At 42.9% G+C, this 27,361-nt stretch overlaps 1 protein-coding gene and 1 long non-coding RNA gene across 2 annotated transcripts; both read left to right on the plus strand.

The window, feature by feature from the left end:
* Window positions 1-1,656: 1,656 nt before the first annotated feature.
* LOC124880598 (Fc receptor-like protein 1) lies at window positions 1,657-15,873 on the plus strand. The gene is made up of 8 exons (XM_047385869.1): window positions 1,657-1,684; window positions 10,449-10,586; window positions 10,787-10,822; window positions 10,998-11,264; window positions 11,344-11,586; window positions 11,664-11,828; window positions 11,978-12,064; window positions 15,537-15,873. The coding sequence occupies exons 2-8, from the start codon at window positions 10,556-10,558 to the stop codon at window positions 15,578-15,580; spliced, it is 873 nt and encodes a 290-aa protein (XP_047241825.1). The 5' UTR covers window positions 1,657-1,684; window positions 10,449-10,555; the 3' UTR covers window positions 15,581-15,873.
* A 10,442-nt stretch (window positions 15,874-26,315) lies between these two features.
* LOC124880630 lies at window positions 26,316-27,315 on the plus strand. The gene is made up of 4 exons (XR_007041386.1): window positions 26,316-26,382; window positions 26,462-26,728; window positions 26,856-26,996; window positions 27,225-27,315. It is a non-coding gene; the product is annotated as an uncharacterized LOC124880630 (long non-coding RNA).
* The last annotated feature ends 46 nt before the right edge of the window (window positions 27,316-27,361 follow it).

Consider the following 27,361-nt stretch of genomic DNA (forward strand, 5'->3'; position numbering starts at 1 on the left):
AATTATTTTGCTAAGGAAAGAACTCATGATGGCCATCAATGTTTTGTTCAGTAGCTGTTTAATTTTGTAGCTTATTATAATTCAATTTCAGAAATACTTTATTAGTCTCCAAGTAATTAATAAACAAATTTGGCTAAATTGTTTAATTATGTGGATGATTGAGAGATACTTGGTTATTCTATATTTTGTAAACAGAAAAATGAATTTAATTGATCTAAGTGAATCTTTTCAGCACATCTTGCATTTTATCTCTACAGCCTCTGGTCTGATCTGGCTGGGCTGTTCAGTGAAGCTTTGTGCTGCTCTGTCCAAAGCCTTGTTAACGTGTGTGGAGACCATTCCTTTATGACAGAGAGAGGCAATACATTGGGGAATCTCATTGCAGTATGATGTATTACAATTGTAAAAGTAAATAAGTATTTTAAACCAGTCTCTAGAGGAGACATTTGGTGGTGGTGTGATGACGACAGGTTGTTTGATCGATTACCTTCAAAAGTAACAGGACTCTGTGCTCTAATTACTTTATTGTTACCAGTTTCAGTATATTCTATGTTAGTAGATGAAGTAACAGATGGACTATCTAGTGTAAACCCACATGATTGGTGTGATAGAAAGTGCAGAGCAGTAGCTTGGCAGACTGAGGGAGACTCTACATACATAGATGCTATAGATGAAGATAAATTAACTGATCAAGTAGCTGCAGGATTTGAATCAAGTATCTGTTGGTGGTGTACGTTGAACAGAAACGTAGATAGGATCAACTATATTCATTACAATGTACAAAAACTAGGAAATTGGACACAAAGCGGGTTTGAACTGTCCATGACTAATTGGCTTCAACTTCCCTGATGTCATTCCAGAATAGAATTGCTTTGGACAAGTTGTTAGCTGAAAAAGGAGAAGTTTGTGCTATTTTTGGAGAAAAATGTTGCACATTCACACCTAACAACACTGCTGCTGGCTGATGGCAGCCTAACGAAAGCCATAGAAGGTTTGAGATCTTTAAAAGGCAAAATGAAGGAGCATTATGGAGTAGACACCTTGATGTGGGACTCCTGGCTGGATGTGTTTGGGAAGTATAAAGTTTTAGTATCATCAGTAATAATTTCCTTTGCAGTGTTTGCTGCAATTTTGACATTGTGTGGATGTTGTTGTATTCCCTGACTTCATTCTCTGCTTAACCGTCTCATCACCACAGCTATTTCTCCTATGGAAGACAGAGTTACACAACTCTATCCGTTACTTAAACATCAGGATGATGAAGATGATGAGGATGCAACTGACCACTTTTCTGACCTGTACCCAGATCCATTTCTATATGAATCTGTGATTTAAATGTCAGTAAGTATCTCTGAGTGTAATTATATTTGTACTCATGAAAATAATCTTACAGTTAAAAATCTAAAAGAAGTGACTGTTATATAAGATAAAGAGGGAGGAAATGTTGGAATAATTGAATATAGATTTATCTTATATATTCTCCTATTCTTTAACTTGACTTTTTGATTTTATAACCTTTCATGATGTATGTGAGTAAGGATGTGATGAGTTTGTCTGCAGGCAAAGATCATAAATGGAGCTGAGCTTGCTAGGAGGAAGCAGTCCAGTTGAGGAGGTCATAAAGATGGTGGCTGATTGCACTGAACAGAAGACACACTGATCCTGGACGATGGAGACTGTGGAAGTATGTTGTTGAAAGATAATGGTGTTTATGACCTGTTTACAATGCAGCTGTTGTTTCCCATCCTTTAGAGAGCAACGTTCTTTGTAACTAGGGACCCCCAAAGATAATAAAAAGAGAGGTGCGGTCAGATGGGTTCAGAGCGGTGCGGGAAATGTAAATGAACACATCTTGACCGTTCTTCTCGCTGCTAGTTAATAACTAATTCTTTGTCTTTCTCTTCTTTTTGTGTTGTTATAAGTATTGTAGGTTGTTTAAACCTGACAATTTCTCTTCACCTGTCTGTCTGATATTAATCATCAAATCAAGCTGTATTCTCTGTTTTTCATTTCTTCCTCTTGGTTTGTTACATCTCTCACTTTCTGATTTTTACATTGTTCAACAAAATAAAATAAAAAAATTAAAAAACATATTACACTAAAAACACATTTGCACACTAACTAAGCAAGGATAAAGCATAGACTGTCATATTGTATTTTTCCACCATTCAGGTTAATGAAACAGTTTGAACCTGATCCAAGAATTTGTTCCACCAACTAAAATATTTTAAAGTTGATGCTTTCTATGGTTAAATCTAAGAACTCGAAATATGTAAAGAAAATAAGGAATATACCTTGATAAAGATTAATTTCTGATTCTATACATTTAGAGAATTTATTTTCCTTAAATTTCTCCAAAATATGTAATATGTTGCATGATTAAACTTTCATTATTCTTTATAGAAGGCAAACCAAAATGATATGTGACCCATTTTATTAGTAAAACATTAATGAACTACAGTAAAATGAAAAGTAGACAGTAGAAGCTCTGGGCCCGGCCCACTTTGAGCTGCGTCCCTGTGGAGGGGAACTGGGAGCCCTCCTTCTGCTCTGCTCCCAACACACTCACATGTTGAATCCCACACAGACTTTCACAGACGTGCAACACTTTCCTCCATTTCAGAAACGTTCTTCATTTAAACATTCAGTTAAACCCCATAAAATCTTAAACATACCAGTTGTCCTTTGATGGTTAAGAAAATATAAACACTTTACTGTGTATTTACTTTGTATTGTAAGGATTATGATTATTGATTAATTAAATATTTATCAAGAATTATATTTTAAAATCATAATAAAAAAAAATATATGAATTTCTTAACCAAAAATCCTGACTTACGAATAGAAATCAGAGATGTCCTCTGGTGTTGTGACTATGGGCTCAAAGCTCTTAATAATTAAATTAGCTATTCATCATTAATAATTGATAAATTATTAAATAAAACCACTAAATATCACTGTTTATTCAACCACTTTGACCTTGTTTTGACAGATAAATTATTCTTGCACGAAACAAACACAGACGCTTCTCTTAATTATATATATGAAGATTTATTGAAGCCAAATAATCCTGATATACCATTATTCTGGTCCAAAACCTTCACCTAACTAACAAGCACCGTTCTACACAAAGTGAATAAAAATGACTACCTAACAATAATAATAAAATAAAAATATATATGTGCATTTAGTGTCTATGAACCACGAGGCCCAGACCACAGTTGCTTTGAATGGAAAACTTTTAAAAGTCCAACTTCCAACTCCTGGCTGATTTGAGATCAGCGGGACAAACATGAACACGCACGATTCAGCAACGCTTACACACTACATCAAAACACAGCTCAGCATAACACTCTTCAATCAGTATTGCAACAAGTTAATACCTTGGATTAACTACTGGTGATCCTACATCACCTTAACTGCCTCATCCTGCCCAGACCTCTAAATGCATCTATCTGGTTTAATATGAAAAGAACAAAATTACTTTGACTTTGATTTCTTTTCTCCATCAGTTGAGGATCAGGTCTGAAGAAAAAACTGGGGGGGGGGGGGGATCACGCGTCCGTGATCGAATTAAAGAAAATTAAACGGAAACTTCTCATCCATCCAGGAGGGGAAAAGATGAAGAACCGTTAGTCGACTGCATACACAAGGAGGAAAACTCATCTCCTTGGACATAGAACCTCCGTAGGTTTCCACCTGCGCCGGTTGTCGACGCGGTCTTTGATCGGCAAATAAATCCTCTGATCTTCTCGTATCAGACAGATTTCCAGCTTTCAAGCTCTTCCGGGAATGGCTTTGTGGAGCAAACGTTTGCCTGCAAGCTTTGGTCCCTCCAGATATGCGCCTCCGTTGCTGTCTTGTGAGACACGCGGGAAATGGCAACGAAACTTTCCATCTCGGCGGGTTTATACTCCCAGTGACGTTAGAGCTGCGACGTCTGTTGAGCTGCGTGTGTCAAAATAACCGTTCCGTTTTAGACACTAAACTAACTTTGTTGTTTTACTCACCTTCTGCTCTTCCATTAATTAAATGGCATCTTCGGGGACCCTCGGCCACATAAAAAGTCACTTAAATCTGACATGTTTCCCAAGAACATTGGACGTTCCCCTGCACGACTCGCATCTCAGGCAATGAAACTGGTTGCACCCAGATGCTTCCAGGTGCTCATCTGCGTTAAAGTCAGAATTCTGAGAATAAAGATAATTTTTTATTTTCTTTTTCAGTGGCCCTAATACTTTTCCACATCCAGTGGAACCGAAGGTTAACAGTTTAGAAAAGCAGGAGCAGAACCGAGCAGAAGAAAAAAATTAACAACTGGATCATTTATAATGATGCAGCAACACCCCCTGCATGTTTTAAGAGCCACATCTTTTGTTCCTTTTTCCTCTTGTTCCACTGGGGGCAGTAGCAGCCAGCTAGTGGCACAAGCAATTTCCTCATTTAAATAGGGTGCTCTGCACCTCTTTTGCACCTGTTATCCATAGCACATGCAACATTTGAAAAACGCACTTATTGCAATTTTTTTTCGTACAAGCAATTTAGCACCCTCTATTTGGCATCTTTAAAGATCAGGCCCATAGTGTTTAGTTTAATTGTCCCTGTTTTCACTCTGTTTTTTTCATTTTCCATCTTTTTCCTTACCCACAGTTACAAGACGGGATAAAAAGAATGAAGGTAATGCATTTTTCAGTCAGGAAATTGGTGTGTCAGAATCATACTTAAAACGGTGTCAGTTTGTGTTATGTAAATTTACACATGTATGTATAAAAGTATCTAATCATACACCCATGGTGACATGCTCATCCAATCACATGTTTTGCTTTACTTAGGTTAGACACTTGCCACTTAACTTGGATACACTTTTCCTTGTTGCAGAAATACCTACTTGGTGTCTTCTGCCATTTGAGTTGGTCTGGTCACCATTCTGGGCAGCAACAAAAACTGCATTTTCCCATCACTGAATACTGGTTTTAACATCACTCAACTGCCCATTGAAAAGCTGTTTGAAAGCGGTAAAGAAAAAGCAGCGTACCATGAGCAGGGAAATCTGCCTTTTTAACACTGGTCAGTGACAGCTACAACGTATTTTTTAACATCATCTAACAACAACAGGAAAGAGATGTAATTTCTCCACATTAGTTGCTGAGGCTTAGGTTTAATTATTGTGCCTCTAGTGAGAGAGGCCTGATCTCCATTGGCTCCAATCGTTCAGTGTTTACACCAATGGCACATCATGGAGCAGCAGATCAGTTCCCAGTAGTTAGCATCTACAGTTTGCTTTGCCATAGAGGTCCAACCAAATGAGAGGGTTATAATACATTTTAAACAGTAAGACTAGTGGACAAGGCAGGGCACCCTGCCATCCTACTCAGTTAGACAGTCCTAGGGAGGTCAAGGTAGTGGACCCTTGCCAGATCCCCCTCTATCCTTACTTATGTTATATCCTGTTAACCCCACTCATGCCAGCAAGGTCCATCAGCCCACAATACAAGACCCTATTGTTGTGTTGTGTAGCATATGTTAGGCATTAAGGGAGGTGGCAAGGCAGTGGCACAAACCCCATACAGGGGACCAGCTCCCAAACTGGTCCTAGCCCACTAGAGGAACAAATCAGAGCCTGGCCAGAGGCGGGGAAAATGACCAGGTCCTTTATACCCAAATAATAAAGCTCATGATAACATCATTTTACAACATACACAAGCTTCGGCACCACAGAGAGAGACTGTGTCATTTTTAAATCCATGAAATGGACATGAAGTATAACAAACCAAGAGAACAACAAAAACATTAGGCTACATGGTCACTAATAATAAAACAACACAAAGTCAAAGCTGTTCAGCACCACGGATAGCGACCGCATCATTTTGTCACCCACTTTAACTATTTCAACTCAAAACCTTTATCAGTAGCTTTAAAGTCTAGAAAACTAGAACAGCTGCCCACATTTTCACAGACACAATTTCAGTATGAAGTACTATAGGTCTACTCACAACTATTTGAAGGGCATACGACAAGCCTTGCGCTCCGCCAACCCGTCTATGATGCTCTGTATGTCAATTGTCTTTGCTCTCTGATTCTCTATGGACAACATGGCAAGTCCACCCAGTCTCTCCTGTTCTCCTGTGCTCCTCAAGTGGTTTTGAATGAGTTTTAACTTGAATGAGCACTCAGAGGTTGCAACTGTTGTGATTATCGTTCGTTCGTCGTCTTCCGCTTATCCAGGACCGGGTCGCGGGGGCAGCAGACTCAGCAGAGACGCCCAGACGTCCCTCTCTCCAGACACCTCCTCCAGCTCCTCCAGGGGGAGCCCAAGGCGTTCCCAGACCAGCCGAGAGACATAGTCCCTCCAGCGTGTCCTGGGCCGTCCCCTGGGCCTCCTCCTGGTGGGACGTGCCTGGAACACCTCCCGAGGAAGGCGTCCAGGAGGCATCCGGTATAGATGCCCGAGCCACCTCAACTGGCTCCTCTCGATATGGAGGAGCAGCGGCTCTACTCCGAGCTCCTCCCGGATGGCCGAGCTCCTCACCCTATCTCTAAGGGAGTGCCCGGCCACCCTACGGAGGAAGCTCATTTCAGCCGCTTGTATCCGTGATCTCGTTCTTTCGGTCATGACCCAAAGTTCATGGCCATAGGTGAGGGTAGGAACGTAGACCGACCAGTAAATTGAGAGCTTTGCTTTTCGGCTCAGCTCTCTCTTCACCACAATGGACCGGCACAGCGCCCCCATTACTGTGGCAGCCGCACCGATCCGTCTGTCGATCTCCCGCTCCATTCTTCCCTCACTCGTGAACAAGACCCCGAGATACTTAAACTCCTCCACTTGAGGCAGGAACTCCCCTCCAACCTGAAGAGGACAAGCCACCCTTTTCCGGTCGAGTACCATGGCCTCGGACTTGGAGGAGCTGATCCTCATCCCAGCCGCTTCACACTCGGCTGCGAACCGCCACAGCGCATGCTGTAGGTCTTGGCTAGAGGGGGCCAGCAGGACCACGTCATCCGCAAAAAGAAGAGACGAAATCCACTGGTCCCCAAACCAGACCCCCTCCGGCCCTTGGCTGCGTCTAGAAATCCTGTCCATAAAAGTTATGAACAGGACCGGCGACAAAGGGCAGCCCTGCCGGAGTCCAACATGCACTGGGAACAGGTCCGACTTAGTGCCGGCAATGCGGACCAAACTCCTGCTCCGCTCGTACAGGGACCGGATGGCCCCTAATAAAGGGCCCCCGATTCCATACTCCTGGAGCACCCCCCACAGGGCATCACGAGGGACACAGTCGAATGCCTTCTCCAGGTCCACAAAACACATGTGAACCGGTTGGGCAAACTCCCATGAACCCTCGAGCACCCTGTAGAGGGTATAGAGCTGGTCCAGTGTTCCACGGCCGGGACGAAAACCACACTGTTCCTCCTGAAGCCGAGGTTCGACTATCGGTCGGACTCTCCTCTCCAATACCCTGGCATAAGCCTTACCAGGGAGGCTGAGGAGTGTGATCCCCCTGTAGTTGGAACACACCCGGTCCCCCTTCTTATAAAGGGGGACCACCACCCCAGTCTGCCAGTCCAGAGGCACTGTCCCCAACCGCCACGCAATGTTGAAGAGGCGTGTCAACCATGACAGCCCTACAACATCCAGACACTTGAGGTACTCAGGGCGGATCTCATCCACCCCCGAAGCCTTGCCACCGCGGAGCTTTTTAACCACCTTGGTGACTTCAGCCTGGGTGATGAAAGAGTCCAACCCCGAGTCCCCAGCCTCTGTTTCCACCACGGAATGCGTGATGGCAGGATTGAGGAGATCCTCGAAGTACTCCTTCCACCGCCCGATAATGTCCTCAGTCGAGGTCAGCAGTCTCCTGCCCCCACTATAAACAGTGTTGGCAAAGCACTGCTTCCCCCTCCTGAGGCACCGGACGGTTTGCCAGAATCGCTTCGAGGCCAACCGGTAGTCCTTCTCCATGGCCTCACCGAACTCTTCCCAGGCCCGAGTTTTTGCCTCTGCCACAGCCCAGGCCACAGCACGCTTGGCCTCACGGTACCCGTCAGCCGCCTCAGGAGTCCCACAAGCCAACCACAGCCGATAGGACTCCTTCTTCAGCTTAACAGCATCCCTTACTGCCGGTGTCCACCACCGGGTTCTGGGATTGCCGCCACGACAGGCACCGCAGACCTTACGGCCGCAGCTATGGGCAGCAGCATCGACAATAGATGCAGAGAACATGGTCCACTCAGACTCTATGTCTCCAACATCCCCCGGGATCTGGTCGAAGCTCTCCCGGAGGTGGGAGTTGAATACATCCCTGGCCGAGGGCTCCGCCAGGCGTTCCCAGCAGACCCTCACTATGCGCTTGGGCCTGCCAAGTCTGTCTGGCTTTCTCCTCCTCCAGCGGATCCAACTCACCACCAGGTGATAATCAGTGGACAGCTCAGCCCCTCTCTTCACCCGAGTGTCCAAAACATGCGGCCGAAGGTCTGATGATACGACAACAAAGTCGATCATCGACCTCCTGCCTAGGGTGTCCTGGTGCCAAGTGCACTGATGGACACCCTTATGTTTGAACATGGTGTTCGTTATGGACAATCCGTGACTAGCACAGAAGTCCAATAACAAAACACCACTCGGATTCAGATCGGGGAGGCCATTCCTCCCAATCACGCCTCTCCAGGTGTCACTGTCGTTCCCCACGTGGGCGTTGAAGTCCCCCAGCAGAATAATGGAGTCCCCGGGAGGGGCACTATCCAGCACCCCCGACAGGGACGCCAAGAAGGCAGGGTACTCTGCACTACCACTCGCCCCGTAGGCTGAAATGATAGTCAGAGACCTCTCCCCAACCCAAAGGCGCAGGGATACAACCCTCTAATCCACTGGGGTAAACCCCAACACGAGACGGCTGAGCTGGGGGGCAACAAGCAAACCCACACCAGCCCGCCGCCTCTCCCCGTGGGCCACTCCAGAGTAGAAGAGAGTCCAACCCCTCTCAAGGAGATGGGTTCCAGAGCCCACGCTGTGCGTGGAGGCGAGCCCGACTATTTCTAGTCGATATCTCTCGACCTCCCGCACAAGCTCAGGCTCCTTCCCCCCCAGCGAGGTGACATTCCACGTCCCTAGAGCCAGCCTAAGCATCCGGGGATCGGGCCGCTGAGGTCTCCACCTTCGTCCGCCACCCAATCCTGTTTGCACCGGTCCCTCACGGTTCCCCCTGCAGGTGGTGGGCCCACTGGGGGATGGCCTCGCGTCTCTCGTTCGGGCTTGGCCCTGCCGGGTCCCGCGAGGAGCAACCCGGCCACCAGGCGCTCTCCGACGAGTCCCGACCCCAGGCCTGGCTCCAGGGTGGGACCCCGGCTCCGCCGTACCGGGCGACGTCACGTGCCTCGATATTTTGTTCTTCATGAGGGGTTCTTGAACCATTCTTTGTCTGACCCGTCACCTAGAGCCTGTTTGCCATGGGAGACCCTACCAGGGGCATTTAGGCCCCAGACAACATAGCCTCTAGGATCAGTTGAGCACTCAAACCCCTCCACCTACGTTAAGGTGACGGTTCAAGGAGGGGCTGTTGTGATTATGAATATGAAAATGAATATATCATTTAATATTTAATATTAATATTTTAATATTTTATTAAATAATAATTTGGTCTTTTAAAGGTTGCTCTGTGAATACCAGCATAATAAGGTGGTATTAGGACAAAATTGAAAGTGATGAACCACGCTCTGGCATCACTGAACAGCAAAACGTTTTACAAAATTTCTTAAAATACAAGAATTTATTAACAAAAAGTCAAACGTATTTAAATCAACAAACTCTTTACTATGCTAAAACAATGCAACTAAACTACCGAGTAGAATGAAAAAATAAAGTAGACTAATGGCATTTTGCTGCTTGGTTTCTCTCCTGGCACCAACCCTCTGATAATGATATTTGCACATACATCTATAAGCACAGATTTTCCCATCAAAGCATTGCAGTAAGCACAGATTTATACACATGCATACAGAACTTGGGTAGAAAATTCAGGTTCGCTCCCAAGTTTCAAGGGAAATAACCTCTACACTACAATACTTCATATATACTAAATATTTTCATTCAATCTACTTTGAAGAGCTTTCTGATATTCAGTTTATTTTCTTCCTGAACATCTCCTTTCAGCAGCTTCCACTAGGGGGCACCACAGCAGATCCTCCATCCTCTCCTATCTACCATCCTCCTCTGTCTGTATCTCCTCATTCTCTACATCCATGAACCTTCTCTGTGGTCTTCCTCTGTTCCTCCTCCCTAACTCCTCCATGTTCAACATCCTTTGTCCAAAGTTACTTCATATGTAGGAAATAATTATTATCAGATATTTTAACACATTTAAATTTAGTGATGCTGAATATAAACAGTTTCCTGTCTGCCATCATAATTCTGAACTCAGTTTGTCAGTTAAATATCGTTCTTCATCTGAAAGGTTTTCATGCTGCTCACAAAATGAGGCCCATGATGTAGAGGAAGGAGGCGGGATCAGCTCGGTGTGATCATCTGAGCTGAAGAACGGTCAGATCCCTCTGAGCTACAATGAGAGGCGCATCTCTACGACGTCTGTTCTGTAAGTAGAAACATTTTATTGTCTGTTTGGGTCAAAGTTCTGCTGTGTTTATTATTTCTGACGGTTTTATTTAGGATCACAGTTCAGAAATCAGAGCATAAAATAAAATAAGAAGGTTTTTACACCAAGAGAAATTCTGTTTGACTTCCAAGTTCTTCAGAGTTTCTGTTACTGATCTGAAAATATACATTTTTCTTTAGTTCTGATCTTCTTGCTGTGCTTAACAACAGTTAAAGGTTAGTAAACTTGTGTTATATTAAAACCTTTTAAATATTCAAAGTTATTATTTTGGAAAAATGCTTCAGAAAGAGAAAATCATGAGAACATTTGATTTGAATAATTAATTAAAATGCCTTAATCTCCGTTTTATTACTTTTCACAACTGAAATCTTGATTATTTTGTCATTCCAGTCCTCCCAGCTGGTCTGACTGTGAGTCCCAGCAGATCTCAGTTCTTTGAAGGAGACTCTGTGTCTCTGAGCTGTGAGGAGGACAACATCTCTGCTGGATGGACTGTGAGGAGAAACACAACCAGAGGAACTCAGTGTGGAGATGGATGGGGGAAACCAGCTGGTTCTTCCTGTACCATCAGCAACCTCTTCATAGAGGATACTGGAGTGTACTGGTGTGAGTCCAGAGAGGGAGCAGCCAGCAGCAGCATCCAGCTCACTGTCTCTGGTAAGATCAGACTGTGGAGTTAGTGTTGATGAAGCTGTGTGGAAATGGATGAAATGCTGTAGTTTGTCTCTGTGTTGAGGTGGATCAGTGATCCTGCAGAGTCCTGTCCTCCCTGTGATGGAGGGAGATGACGTCACTCTGAGCTGTCAAACAAAGACTTCCTCCAACCTCCCAGCTGCTTTCATTAAAGATGGCTCCCTCATCAGGACTGAGCCTGCAGGTCACATGACCCTCCACCATGTGACCAGCTCTGATGAAGGTCTCTACAAGTGTAACATCAGGGGTCATGGAGAGTCTCCATCCAGCTGGATCTCTGTCTCAGGTCAGCAGGTTGAAATAAATCACTGAACTTTGAGTGTTAATATCAACTCTTCATCACTTAATAAATCTTTATTTTAGAGAAATCCTCCACATCGTCTCCAACAACCACTCCTTCTCCTACATCAGCCTCTCCACCCTCTTCCCAGTTTCTTCCCTATGGGCTCCTGTCTCTAACTGGTGTCGTTGTTGTGGTTTTACTGCTGGTTCTACTGGTGAAACATCAGGTTAACAGGAAATCTAGAGGTGAGATCACATCTGTCATGCATGTCAATTATTTTAGGTGTGAGTTTTCTGGGTTTCTTCTCATGATCTTTCAGTTGAAATTCTAACAATGTTTGTATGTCAGAAAAAAGATGAACTGGTGAATTAGATCAGTGTTTGTTGGTTTCCAGGTAATCAGGAAGTTGGAGAGGAAAGTATCATTTACAGCGATGTTAAAATATCCCAGCATGAACAACGGAGAAACAAACCAAACAAAGGTAAAATTCTTTGTCTTGTATTTGGTTCAGTTGTCTGGCGCCACCTACAGTTAGTCTGGAAGAAACTAAAGAACTGAGCTTCACTGAGTTTTACTGGGACCAGTTAGAATATGTGCAGTGGATTATGACCAACACAATGTCCTGCTGTGTTTGTTCGTGCACACAAGACCAATAAAGGTTGATAGTTTTACAGTTTTAAATATTTAGAACTTGAGGAATATCAAAACAAGGAAGGAACTTATTTATGTCATAATTATGAATGGATTAATGGGAAAAGTAATGTACAGGTGATGCTCTTCATAATAAAATAGTGGTAGATGACGTGTTTTTCCTTAATTTACTAAAATGAGCCACGTTCAGCTTTTTGTCAATTAATGAGGGAACAAACTTGCTTTTAAATGCATTTAGAAAGCTGGTGTTGTGTCAACCAGACATTAATGTTTTAATGACTGTTATCATCAACATAATTAAAATGATGTCTATCACCTAAATATGACCTTGTAATGAATCAGAGTTGAAGTGAAAGAGGTCTGACGTGGCATCCCCGTAAACTCGGCAGCCCCCTAAACCCAAACCCTGCTGGTTCCACCCTTGGCAGCAACAGCTGCCATCCAGTCTTTGTGTTAACTGGTAATGAGTCTTTTCCTTCACTGTGGAGGAATCTTGACCTACTCTTCTTTGTAGAATTGTTTTAAGTCAGCCACATTGGATTTGTTTGTGCATGAACAGCCTATTTAAGGTCACATCTAGCATTTTTGTGGCCTTTGACTAGGCCAGTACAAACCTTTATTGTTCTATAACATTTACTTTTCTTTCCCATAGAAAGTACTCCTGGATCAGTGCTTCTTTGTTCTCTTTGTGTCTCTGCTCTGTTCTTTCAAACCTCCAGTCGGTCGTGGCAGATGGCCGCTCACACTGAGTCTGGTTCTGGTTCTGCTGGAGGTTTCTTCCTGTTAAAAGGGAGTTTTTCCTCTCCACTGTTGCTACATGCATGCTCAGTATGAGGGATTGCTGCAAAGTCAACACCAGTGACTGTCCACTGTCTCTACATGCTCATCCAGGAGGAGTGAATGCTGCAAGTCACTGACTGGATGCAATCTGCTGGGTTTCCTTAGATAGAAAAACTTTTTATCCAATTTGAATAAATAACTGAATCTGACTGAACTGTTCAATGGTTACGATTAATTAGAATGTATGAACCTGACTTTTGTGAAGAACCTTGAGACGACATGTGTTGTGAATTGGCGCTATATAAATAAACTGAATTGAATTGAATTGTAATATTTGAGCCAATCAGTGGTGGACTTGCTGGTTTGCTTTAGATCATTGTTCTGCCACAAAGCCCCAGTAAGCTTGAACGGGCATCCTCCTTCAGAATCTTATATTAAAAAGAGAAGAATTTATGGTTCTATTGATTACAGCAGGTTCTCAAAGTCCTGAAGCAAACACCAGACCATCTCACCACCACCGTGTTTCACTGTGGGGGGAAGCACACTGACGCATGCCACCAGTTCACAGATTATTGTCCCAAAAGTCTTGGGGATTATCAAGATGTTTTTGGTAAATGTGACATGGCTTTTTTGTGTTCTTTTGGGTCAGCAGTGGTTCTGGCTCTCTTTCTCATTGTTGAAACATGACCTCTGACCTTAGGTAAGCAAAGTGAGGCCTGCAGATCTTCAAATATTGTTCTGGGTTCTTCTGTGACCTCCTGGAGGAGTCTTTCATGTTCTCCTGGAGAAACGTTGGTTGGTCAGTCGGTCTGATGAGTCCTTTGGGCCACTCCCGTATTCAAGGGTCGCCACAACAAGTCAGTACAACTAGCACACAGACTTGGCAAGGTTTTACGCTGGATTCCCTTCTCCTCTAACAAAGACACAGATTGACCTCTGAACACCCTGTTTGTATATATTAGTTCTCACTGTGGTTCTCTGGACTCCCAACACGGTAGAAATGGATCAGTAATCCTTCTTCAGGACTTCTAGAAGTTGATGACTTTGTTTTTATGTCATTCCTGAACTTTTTTAGATTGGGACATGGTAAGGCTTTTTGAGATCTTTTAGCCTGCTTCATGTTGGTTAATATCCTCTAATTGCATTGAAGCCTATGAATATAAAATGTTCTTTTAAACTGCTAAAATCAGCTAAAAGCTCTGAGGATTCTTCACTGTTCTACAAAGTCATGGTGATGTGAGATCTAACTTCACTGATCCCAACGTTAAAATATCCAGACTGTCCCTTTAAACACCAAGTTATTCAGTTTGAGTTCATAAATACAAATATCGTATTAATTCTTTGAACCTCATAGATGGTCCCAAACTGTGAGAAGGTAACTGAAGCCTCTTTTAGCTGCTACCAGCAGGCTGAAACTGGTCAGGCTGTGGTTTGGTCTTCATAGATGTTGATTCCGTTCAAACCTGAGAAACTGTTTGCTTTTTACTTTGATGTGAATGTGTCTCACTGAGCAACAAAGGTGAGAAGCTTTGTGGTTTCCACTGCTGAGCTTCAGACATATTCTTGTGACTTACTATCGCCCCACAAAAACTGACACTGACTGACTGGGGCTTGAGAGAACAGAGCAGAGACACACAGCATTTGGGCTTCTTCACTTCTCCTGGTCCTCTGGTGCTGTAATCTGATGATGTAGATGTTGGAACCGGGCTTCTCTCACTATTCTGTGCTCTGTGTCTTGTGGTGGCCAGATGGGTTCAGGGTTCTGGGTACTATTGTGAACCGGTTCTGAGAGTGGGAGTGGGACGCAATGAAGGCGTGGGGGTCAGAGTCTTCTGTATTGATGCTGGGGACTGGTTCAGGTGGCTCCCACCCCTGTTGGCAGTTGCTGGGCTCACCCAGTCCTTCCCAGGGGTCGCAGGTAGACTGCAGTTGAGGGATGTGTGTCCTGGGAGAACATGGAAACTCCATACAGAAAGATCCCAGATCAGGACCCATAATTATTTTTATAATTATATGAAAATCATACTTCTAGTGACTACAGTGACTACATCTTGTTTTACAACACTGGCAACAACAGTTAGCTTTAGTCAGTTAGCATTAGCAATGCTAAATGTAGTAGCAATTATTGTCTTCAGTTAGTTGTTTTTGTGTCTGCAGCTCTGAGGCAGCTGTGCTTCAAACCGCTGCCTGATGTTTTATCTGTATTTTGGCCATCTGCCACGACTGACTGGGGAGAACAGAGCAGAGACAGAAAAAGTACACAGAAGCACTGGTCCAGGAGTACTTTCTATGTAAGGAGAAAGTAAAATGTCAAAGGCAATAATAATTCCTTTAGTAGCTTCATCTAGAAGAGAAACACAGCAAAGTAGATTAACTCGGAGGCAGGAGGAACATCTATGGGATGATAGAGAGCTTTCAGCGGAGAGGAAAAGACTGCAGCTTACAGTTATTTGTTTTACTAGAATAATAATTGTTCTTATTTTTCTTTCTTTGAGTTTATGTTTTATGTTTGTATTTTTCAGAACTTCCAGCAGAACCAGAAGTGATCTATTCTTCACTGAGGTAGTCCTCCATTTCCAGCCTGCAGATAAAGATCTACTTCTGCTGAAGATCTGCTTCTTTCTCTGGAAATGAGTTCAGCAAGATGGACACAAAGGTCTCCTGAATGTATTTCAATGTTTCATTATCAGTGTGGTGTTCAATGTTCTCAGTAACTTCAGTTATTTTCTGTTTTCAATGTTTGGTCTGAACTGTTCTAACCACAGCAGCACGATGGTTCCTCTGCAGCTTCAACATTCAATTCAATTCAATTCAAAAATACTTTATTAATCCCAAAGGGAAATTAAATGTTGTTGTAACTCATATTATGAAGGTTTCTTCAAAGAGCCGTTGTAGATGCTGATGGCTGTGGGCAGGAAGAATCTCCTGTAGGTCCGTCTTACAGCAGATCTGAAGAATCCTCCGACTGAAGACACTCTGTTGTTGTAGGACAGTCTCATGAAGAGGATGCTCAGGGTTCTCCATAATGTTCTTCATTTTATGAAGAATCCGTCTTTCCACAATGATCTCCAGAGGTTCCAGAGGAGTCCCCAGAGCAGAGCCAGCCTTCTTCATCAGCTTGTTGAGCTTTTTTAAGTCCCTGGTTCTGATGCTGCTTCCCCAGCAGATGATGGTAGAAGAGATCAGACTCTCCACAACAGACTTATAGAAGATCTGCAGCATCTTGCTGCAAACACCAAAGGACCTAAGCTTCCTCAAGAAGTACAGTCTGCTCTGTCCCTTCTTGTAGACGGCTTCACAGTTGCATCTCCACTCCAGTCTGTTGTCCAGGTGAACACCGAGGTATTTATACTCCTCCACCACCTCCACTTCTTCTCCCATGATAGAAATAGTTTTTGACTTATTCCTGTTTCTCTTAAAATCTACAATCATCTCCTTTGTTTTAGTCACGTTCAAGATGAGATGATTGTTTCCACACCATGCCACAAAGTGGTCCACCACCTTCCTGTACTCATCTTCTTGTCCATCTCTGATCCACCAACGACTGCAGAATCATCTGAGTATTTCTGCAGATGACAGGAGTCTGTCTTGTACTGAAAGTCTGAGGTCTACAGAGTGAAGAGGAATGGTGAGAGTACCGTCCCCTGTGGTGCTCCTGTGCTGCTGACTACCTGGTTGGACTCACAACCCTTCAGTCTCACCAACTGTGGTCTGTTTGTCAGGTAGTCTTTGATCCAGGAGATTGTTGAGGCCTCCACCTGAGTCTTCTGGAGTTTCTGACAAAGCAAATCAGGTTGAATTGTGTTAAATGTTCTGGAGAAATCAAAGAACATGATCCTCACAGTGCTGCTGGCTTTGTCCAGATGACAGTGGGTTTGTTGAAGCAGGTGTATGATGGCATCTTCAACTCCAACTCCACAGCGATAAGCAAACTGATGGGGGTCCTGATAGTTTACTGTTTGCTTACTCAGGTGGGCCAACAGGAGTCTCTCTAGGACCTTCATGATGTGAGATGTCAGGGCAACAGGTCTATAGTCATTGAGGACTGATGGGTGAGTTTTCTTTGGTACCGGAACAAGACAGGAGATCTTCCACAACACTGGAACCTTCTTCTGGTCCAGGCTAAGGTTGAAGAGGTGCTGCAGAATCCCACAGAGCTGCTCTGCCTAGGCCTTCAGGACTCTAGGGCTGACATGATCTGGACCTGCAGCCTTATTCTGGTTCAGTCTCTCCAGTTGTCTCTTCACCTGACTTCTTGAGACACACAGTTGGAAGGGGAAAGCATCATTAAGAAACAACCCCGTTGCCATGGCAATGCATCATAACAAATGTCCAAAAATAGAAAGTATTAAGAAAAATCTTCCAAGCTGCACAGCATCCGACACCGGAGAGGACAGTCGTCCAAAAAAAATCAACTGTATCCACCACAAGAGGAATAGTTCCCAAAAAAGAATAAATCAGAATCAAAAGTAACAGAGCTACTCCAACCTGCTGCCACCTTGAGCGGCGCAATTCTAGAATTGATAAATTCTAAATATAGAATAGATGGTAAACAGGACCTGATTCAGTTTTTATTTACTGACTAATTTAGATTCTATGATTCAGTTTAGAACAAACTGAAGTCCTTTATTTTGATTCTGCTAAACTTTAATTTAATACATAAAAAAAAATGAACCCTGACAACAAGGTGTTTTTTGTTTAATTTGGTTGGAAAATGTATGAAATGTCCCTTTAAAATAAGCAACGATCAAACAATGATCACTTAGAAACAAAATGTTACCTCCTGAGAAATGATTCAGCTGAACTTCTTATGTTTCATAATTGCATGAAAGTTAAGTGGAAGCAAAACGACAACTTTGAGAATGTTTTTACAATAAAGATCTGAAAAGTGCGGCTGTCGGGCCTGGAGTGTTTTGTGTGTACTGTCTGTGTTTTGGCTCCTAACAGGCGCTAGTGTTCAGCAGCGGTGGTGACAGGTGTTTTCCATCTATTATTGTTTTCCATCTATTACTATTGCAACACCACATTATCAGTAGGGTAAAACTAACCCGTCTCACGACGGTCTAAACCCAGCTCACGTTCCCTATTAGTGGGTGAACAATCCAACGCTTAGTGAATTCTGCTTCACAATGATAGGAAGAGCCGACATCAAAGGATCAAAAAGTGACGTCGCTATGAACGCTTGGCCGCCACATGCCAGTTCCCGGTGATTGAGTCCTAGAGTACTTAAGCAGGAAGCAGCCAGCATCTCATTGCTCGAGTATTAGCCTCTGTGGTAGCTACTCAGTCGACCTCACACTAACCAAGTTTGTGAGTACTTTGCCTTCGACTACATTTAACCTGTCTTTGTTCTTCTTAGTGAACTGTACCGGCGACTACCTGGAGGTTACCCAGGCTGGCCCCAGTGGCTTCCTTCCGCACTAACCTCGTTCCAAGGACCTTCCATCACCTACCCATCGCTGAACTCTGGATTTACCCCGGCTGGCTGCTTCCAGACTCAGATCTCTGGAGCTCATTCCACCTGACCTTACCGCCCTCCACCCCATCGCTGACACTTCCCCTGCATTTCAAGCTCAAGCTCTTGAAACCAAGAAATTATGGGACTCACCATTGTTTCCTCCTTCACTTCTTCTCCAGTCCGAATCCCTCTCCTCCTGGCGGATAGCCTACAACCTCCTAGTAAGAAACATAACACATTTAAGTTCTGTTTTCGTTTACCGTGCCACTTACCTGTCGTTTCCCTTTACAGTTGTTCCTGCTCACCGTACCGCTCCAGTCACTTAAATAAAAAATTTCAAAATTGTACCTGTTTCCCTTGAGCGTGTTTCTGCATGTGGGTCAGAACCTTACGCAGCACTATGACAGCGGCGTGCATTTGTGTTCAGTCCCTTCACTCTGAGACCCCTAAATAAAATCTAGACCAAACAACTGTCTTCAGAAATCAGTTTATCAGTAAACAGAGTCCATATGTGTGTCATTTAATCTGAGTCCAACTGCAGCGGTTCTGGTTCTGGCCTCACAGGTTTGTTAGACAACATTAGAGAACAACCAGAACCATGAAGACCACAAAAAAGTGTCAGTCATGATAAATATATCAAGATTTGTTGTAATAATGAGACATGAAATAAAGGTTCTGCTGGTTCCTCCTGGTGAAGAACCTAAAAACCTTTAAACAAGTTTTTAGAACCGGACCTCAGTGTGTTTTCTTATTATTGGACCTTTTTCCAATCAAACGGACTCTTCCCTCTTATAAAATGCTGTAAACATTTCAGGCGGCATCCAGCCTGGTTTAATGCAGCTCATAGAGTCAATATAACAAACAGGAAACTTCACTTAAATTCTGTTTCTCAACATTTTAACTCCTAAAGTTGATTTAAAGTCATAAAGAGTTCCCAGTTTTACTCTGATTTAATTATGCAGGTTTTTACTCATAGATCCAAACAATAAAATTCTAGTTTAATCAGAACATCAGACATGAAGCTCTGACCCAGGCCTGTTTGACCCACTTTGGTACCACTGGAACATAATACTGGCCTCAACCTGTAGTGTTGATAAGTTCTGTTAAACTATATTAAAACATTAATAATTAATCAGACTCAGTAAATATTAATCAGTCTGAAGGAGGATTTTTATTCTATTTACAGCAAAGTTACAATTTTATTCCAATCAAACTAATTAAAGCAAAAAAAAAAAAAATGTAACCTAGAATAACCAACATGAAACTAACAACTACATCTGACTGGTACTGAATGTTCAGAATATCATCTAAGCTGAACCAGAAGACTTTAGACAAACGTACACTCACCGGCCACTTTTTTAGTTACACCTTGCTAGGGTTGGACCCCCTTTTGCCTTCAGAACTGCCTTAATCCTTCGTGGCAAAGATTCAACAAGGTACCGGAGGCATTGAGATCCACATAGCCCTGTCTTTTAGTGTTTAACCCTTTCTCTCTCCTAGACATGGCTACTGACTGAGCTTCTGCTGTAACTAACTCTATGTTCTCTCTTTCAGACTCTTACCTTGAAAACTGGCTCAGAGTTTATCTGTTCTTTCTTTCTAGATGAAACAACTAAAGGAGCTACATCCATTAACATTTACTTTTCCTTCTCATAGAAAGTACTCCTGGATCAGTGCTTCTTTGTTCTCTTTGTGTCTCTGCTCTGTTCTCTCAAACCCCCAGTCGGTCGTGGCAAATGGCCGCTCACACTGAGCCTGGTTCTGGTTCTGATGGAGGTTTCTTCCTGTTAAAGGGAGTTTTTCCTCTCCACTGTCGCTACATGCATGCTCAGTATGAGGGATTGCTGCAAAGTCAACACCAGTGACTGTCCACTGTCTCTACATGCTCATCCAGGAGGAGTGAATGCTGCAAGTCACTGAAAGGATGCAATCTGCTGGGTTTCCTTAGATAGAAAAACTTTTTATCCAATTTGAATAAATAACTGAATCTGACTGAACTGTTCAATGATTACGATTAATTGGAATGTATGAACCTGACTGTTGTGAAGAACCTTGAGACAACATGTGTTGTGAATTGGCACTATACAGGTACTTCTCAAAATATTAGCATATTGTGATGAAGTTCATTATTTTCCATAATGTCATGATGAAAATGTAACATTCATATATTTTAGATTCATTGCACACTAACTGAAATATTTCAGGTCTTTTATTGTCTTAATACGGATGATTTTGGCATACAGCTCATGAAAACCCAAAATTCCTATCTCACAAAATTAGCATATCATTAAAAGGGTCTCCAAACGAGCTATGAACCTAATCATCTGAATCAACGAGTTAACTCTAAACACCTGCAAAAGATTCCTGGGGCCTTTAAAACTCCCAGCCTGGTTCATCACTCAAACCACCAATCATGGGTAAGACTGCCGACCTGACTGCTGTCCAGAAGGCCACTATTGACACCCTCAAGCAAGAGGGTAAGACACAGAAAGAAATTTCTGAACGAATAGGCTGTTCCCAGAGTGCTGTATCAAGGCACCTCAGTGGGAAGTCTGTGGGAAGGAAAAAGTGTGGCAGAAAACGCTGCACAACGAGAAGAGGTGACCGGACCCTGAGGAAGATTGTGGAGAAGGGCCGATTCCAGACCTTGGGGGACCTGCGGAACCAGTGGACTGAGTCTGGAGTAGAAACATCCAGAGCCACCGTGCACAGGCGTGTGCAGGAAATGGGCTACAAGTGCCGCATTCCCCAGGTCAAGCCACTTTTGAACCAGAAACAGCGGCAGAAGCGCCTGACCTGGGCTACAGAGAAGCAGCACTGGACTGTTGCTCAGTGGTCCAAAGTACTTTTTTCGGATGAAAGCAAATTCCGCATGTCATTCGGAAATCAAGGTGCCAGAGTCTGGAGGAAGACTGGGGAGAAGGAAATGCCAAAATGCCAGAAGTCCAGTGTCAAGTACCCACAGTCAGTGATGGTCTGGGGTGCCGTGTCAGCTGCTGGTGTTGGTCCACTGTGTTTTATCAAGGGCAGGGTCAATGCAGCTAGCTATCAGGAGATTTTGGAGCACTTCATGCTTCCATCTGCTGAAAAGCTTTATGGAGATGAAGATTTCATTTTTCAGCACGACCTGGCACCTGCTCACAGTGCCAAAACCACTGGTAAATGGTTTACTGACCATGGTATCACTGTGCTCAATTGGCCTGCCAACTCTCCTGACCTGAACCCCATAGAGAATCTGTGGGATATTGTGAAGAGAACGTTGAGAGACTCAAGACCCAACACTCTGGATGAGCTAAAGGCCGCTATCCAAGCATCCTGGGCCTCCATAAGACCTCAGCAGTGCCACAGGCTGATTGCCTCCATGCCACGCCGCATTGAAGCAGTCATTTCTGCCAAAGGATTCCCGACCAAGTATTGAGTGCATAACTGTACATGATTATTTGAAGGTTGACGTTTTTTGTATTAAAAACTCTTTTCTTTTATTGGTCGGATGAAATATGCTAATTTTGTGAGATAGGAATTTTGGGTTTTCATGAGCTGTATGCCAAAATCATCCGTATTAAGACAATAAAAGACCTGAAATATTTCAGTTAGTGTGCAATGAATCTAAAATATATGAATGTTAAATTTTCATCGTGACATTATGGAAAATAATGAACTTTATCACAATATGCTAATATTTTGAGAAGGACCTGTATATAACATTACTGCCACCTTGTGGCCGGAGATGAACACTGCCCTCTGTTGTCAGGTTAGATTTCTTTCTACCCTGACGGTGATTTCAGAACACACCTTAGAGTAAAGGACCAGAGACGTTTGTCGTTGCTGTTTTGTGGGTGTTTGGAGCTCCAGTGATCAGTCAGAGGTTCAGGAGATGTTCTGAAGGAGGAGAGAGGCAGGTTGGTGGAGCTCAGGTTTACCTGAGGGAGGTGAATGTCTGAAGGGAAATCTAAGACTGGTCTGAATAATGGGCAGACAGGTAGGGTATGTACTGCATGTCCAGGATCAGCTGAGCTTGGTGGTGAGTTAGTTTCCATGACAACCGTTCCTGTTCTGTGTATGTGAAGTTAGAAAAAGACTTGAACTCTTTTCAGATAAGAGTTTCCATTTCATTTAGAGATTATGGTCCCAGAGTCTGGAGGAAGAGTGGAGAGGCACAGAATCCACCTTGCTTGAAGTCCAGTGTTTCCACAGTCAGTGATGGGGTGCCATGTCGTCTGCTGGTTCTGGTCCACTGGGTTTGCTGAAGTCAACAGTGAACACGCTGATGTATGATATTTTAGAGCCCTTCATGCTTCCTTCTGCTAACAGGCTTTATGGAGATGTTGGTTTCATTTTCCAGTTGGACTTGGTACCGACCAACGCAGTCGATATCATTTATTTCAGAACGTGATCCATGTTCAAAGACAATGTTTGGTTATTATATTCATTGTTCCACCCCAAACAAAGATGCTGCAGATTTGTCGGCTGCATCCATGATGAGAATCTCCCGTTCCACCACATCCCAAAGGTGCTCTATTGGATTGAGATCTGCTGACTGGAGGCCATTTGAGTCCAATGAACTCATTGTCATGTTCCAGAAACCAGTCTGAGATGATTCGTGCTTTATGACGTGGCGCGTTATCCTGCTGGAAGTAACCATCAGAAGATGGGTACACTGTGGTCATAAAGGGATGGACATGGTCAGCAACAATACTCAGGTAGGCTGTGGCGTTGACACGATGCTCAGTTGGTACAAAGGGGCCCAAAGTGTGCCAAGAAAATATCCCCCACACCATTACACCACCACCACCAGCCTGAACCGTTGATACAAGGCAGAATGGATCCACGGTTTCATGTTGTTGACACCAGATTCTGACCCTACCATCCGAATGTCGCAGCTCAAATCGAGACTCATCAGACCAGGCAATGTTTTTCCAATCTTCTATTGTCCATTTTTGGTGAGCCTGCAAATTGTAGCCTCAGTTTCCGTGGTCTTCTGCTGCTGTAGCCAATCCACCTCAAGGTTCAACATGTTGTGCGTTCAAAGATGCTCTTCTGCATGCCTTGGTTATAACGAGTGGTTATTTGAGTTAATGTTGCCGTTCTATCAGCTCGAACAAGTCTGGCCATTCTCCTCTGACCTCTGGCATCAACAAGGCATTTGCGCCCACAGAACTGTCGCTCACTGGATACTTTCTCTTTTTCGGACCATTCTCTGTAAACTCTAGAGATGGTAGTTCGTGAAAATCCCAGTAGATCAGCAGTTTCTGAAATACTCAGACCAGCCGTCTGGTACCAACAACCATGCCACGTTCAAAGTCACTTAAATCACCTTTCTTCTCCATTCTGATGCTCGGTTTGAACTGCAGCAGATCGTCTTGACCATGTCTACATGCCTAAATGCATTGAGTTGCTGCCATGTGATTGGCTGATTAGAAACCTGCGTTAACAAACAGTTGGACAGGTGTACCTAATAAAGTGGCCAATGAGTGTACATACATGTATAGAAATACCTACAGAATCTACAACTGTCATCATTAAAACACAATTTTATTCTTTTAAAAGTTATGTTAATGCAGCAAAGATCAAATAAATGCATCAAACATAAAAAAATGTTTTATTTGAAATCTGCTGCTGAGAACAACGATGCAGACAAATTAGAAAGATTTCAGGTTAATTTACTAAAAAATAAATGATCCTAAATCGACATAAAAAAGGTTTGGACCATTGAAGTCTGAATATTAAGTTAAGATCCACAATTATAAACATGTGAACTCTGAAACTTTAAAAGGAAGATAATAAAACATATTTCATATTAAAATGTGTGTCAGGTTTGTAAAAAACGAGCAAAATCCAGACTAAAGGTAGCATTAAACTTCTACAATGTTCACATAAACACTAAATACTAAACAATAAAACCATTTTCCACTGATGGTGTTTCTATATTGTGTTCCAGTGCTGCTGTGGAAGGTGTGAATATTGGTTCATATTTAGCTGAAACCTTGAAGCAGGAAACCACAGAGCAGTTAGAGGCAGTTAACTGAACGATCACATGATGCTAAACCACAGTCCTGCAGAGACCAGCACTCACTGACATCTACTGAAACATACATCAGTGGAAACCTGATCAAACATTAGATCTGTGGTGTTAATCAGGACTGACCTGAATAAACACACATGGAAACACAGACAGTATAACTCTTAGATGTGGAGCCTGTAAATAATTTAAATACTTTAATACGACTAAATTCTGCATAACTGGATCAGGTTGTGTACATTTCTAAACCAGATCCATTTTGAAAATAATTTCTGAACGTGAACTTTTGCACAGAAATACAGACGTATTTCTGACCAGATCTGTCATCATTTATGAACAAAGTTGAGGCGCCACTCAGCAGCTGGAGATTAGGACGTCTGGGTTCTCCTCCTGGACCTGTTCCTCCTTGTGACCCGATCTCAGATAAGCAGATGGACAAGCTGTATGCGATAAACTAAGTACACCCCATCCTTTGCTGTTTCAGTTTCCTTTTGTATATTTGCTGCTGTGTTTGGGATCAATGTTCTGCTGATGACCCAGTTGGGCCAAACTTTAGCTGTTGGACAGAAGGCCTCACAGTACAATGCTATCCATGGTGTCATGTATTAATTAGAATTATTAGTAATGTATTAATTATTAATAATTCATAATTTGTCCTGTTTTTCTTGTCTTTATTGAGAATGTTGGAGAACGGAGCGTGCAGTCATTGGATGGAAATGTGTGGAGCTTCTCAATGGTCATAATCTGGCAATCCACGGAAATTATAGCCACCTCCAAGTGTTCATTCATGCTTACCTGCTCAAGACCTTCTAGACACCTCCATTCTCACTCGCTCTATTCAACGGGTCTTCTAGGCCAGAGGTTTCCATGTTACCAAATTCATCCAAAATACTGTGACACAAATCATGGAATATTTTCTCTTAATGTTGGATGAATTCATCCTACATTAAGAGAACACGATAAAGACATGAGAAAATCAGAACAATGAACCTGGAAGGATAACTCGAGTGGACAAAACCTGGACATTTAAGACTGATTGGCCCAACCCATTTAAAGGAAGTTCTGCTGCACCCACACACCCACACACACACACCCACCCACACACACACACACACACACACACACACACACACACACACACTGTTTAAAGGAAGAGGGCGGTCTGTATTTAGCAGCAGCCCACCCAACAACAAACAGTGCTCAAAGTGGTACAATGATGGAAACATCTCTTCTGGATCTGCTCTGTAAGTACAGAATCTGTCTTTAAGTAAAACAGTGAGAGGAAATTTAGCCTGACTGTCAGGTCCTGGTAAAGTGTCATTTGAGGATAAAAATCTTTGTGTTGTAAATCCACATTATACAGTAAATGTTGCTTTTTCGGGGCTGTCTTGGTCTTATGTGGATTATTTAACATAAAATAACTAAAACTTGTCATTTCTTTTCAGTCCTGATTTCACTGGTTTGCTGCATAACTGATAAAGGTCAGTGAACTTCAATCACAATTTAAACAATTTAAACTTTTCAAATATTAGTCAGAGTCACTATTAATGTTGCTGGGTAACTCATTACACTTTTTCATGTTATTATTGTCGACAAAGATAACAAATAATTCATTTCATTCCAGTCCTCCCAGCTGGTCTGACTGTGAGTCCGAGCAGATCTCAGTTCTTTGAAGGAGACTCTGTGTCTCTGAGCTGTGAGGAGGACAACATCTCTGCTGGATGGACTGTGAGGAGAAACACAACCAGAGGAACTCAGTGTGGAAAAGGATGGGGGAAACCAGCTGGTTCTACCTGTACCATCAGCATCCTCTTCATAGAGGACACTGGAGTGTACTGGTGTGAGCCCAGAGAGGGAGCAGCCAGCAGCAGCATCCAGCTCACTGTCTCTGGTAAGATCAGACTGTGGAGTTAGTGTTGATGAAGCTGTGTGGAAATGGATGAAATGCTGTAGTTTGTCTCTGTGTTGAGGTGGATCAGTGATCCTGCAGAGTCCTGTCCTCCCTGTGATGGAGGGAGATGACGTCACTCTGAGCTGTCAAACAAAGACTTCCTCCAACCTCCCAGCTGCTTTCATTAAAGATGGCTCCCTCATCAGGACTGAGCCTGCAGGTCACATGACCCTCCACCATGTGACCAGCTCTGATGAAGGTCTCTACAAGTGTAACATCAGGGGTCATGGAGAGTCTCCATCCAGCTGGATCTCTGTCTCAGGTCAGGAGGAAAAAAAACGTTCAGGTATCTGAATCCTAGTATACTATGTGTTTGACACATATTTGTTTTGTTACAAAGACATAAATTGTATATTTGTTTCGTTGTTAAAAAATGTCTGAATAAAGTAATTTGATAAATATTTCTATTTTAGAGAAACCAACCTCACCTCCTTCTAAAACTACTGGACCTCCTCCCTTTAATTATATGTTTCCATCTCTTGGATTTATCAGTGCAGTGGTTTTACTGCTACTGGTTCTACTGGTGAGGCCAAGAAGTCACAGGGGATCTGAAAGTAAGAGATTTCTAATCATACAAGCTAATTTTGCACAGTTATTTGAAATGTATATTTTAAAAGATTATCATCACAATAATATTGTAGCTTTTCCATTATATTATATTATCTAAGTCAGTCAGTTGAAAACTTTATATTACGAGCTTCCATCCCAGTCAGTTTTCCATTTAATAAGCAAGTTTTTTACAAAGTCAGTTGTGCTTTTTATTAAATTTTTGTTTATTCCAGGTGTGGAAAAGGAAGCTGGAGAGAACTGCATCATCTACATCAATATCAGAATAACTGAACATTATCAAAAGAAAAAACAATTCAGTGACGGTAAGTTTGTGTCTTTTAAATTATTTTTCTGAATGTTACCAGGATGT

This window comes from Girardinichthys multiradiatus, chromosome 14, assembly GCF_021462225.1.
Source record: "Girardinichthys multiradiatus isolate DD_20200921_A chromosome 14, DD_fGirMul_XY1, whole genome shotgun sequence".
In the NCBI taxonomy this organism is placed as follows: domain Eukaryota; kingdom Metazoa; phylum Chordata; class Actinopteri; order Cyprinodontiformes; family Goodeidae; genus Girardinichthys; species Girardinichthys multiradiatus.

What these genes read in the sequence shown, in the direction of transcription:
- LOC124880598 (XM_047385869.1), top strand. Translation starts at nt 10,556, where the DNA reads ATGAGAGGCGCATCTCTACGACGTCTGTTCT. An exon ending in GGTTAACAGGAAATCTAGAG is followed by an intron (nt 11,829 to 11,977) that starts GTGAGATCACAT and finishes GTTGGTTTCCAG; the next exon opens with GTAATCAGGAAGTTGGAGAG. An exon ending in GAGAAACAAACCAAACAAAG is followed by an intron (nt 12,065 to 15,536) that starts GTAAAATTCTTT and finishes TGTATTTTTCAG; the next exon opens with AACTTCCAGCAGAACCAGAA.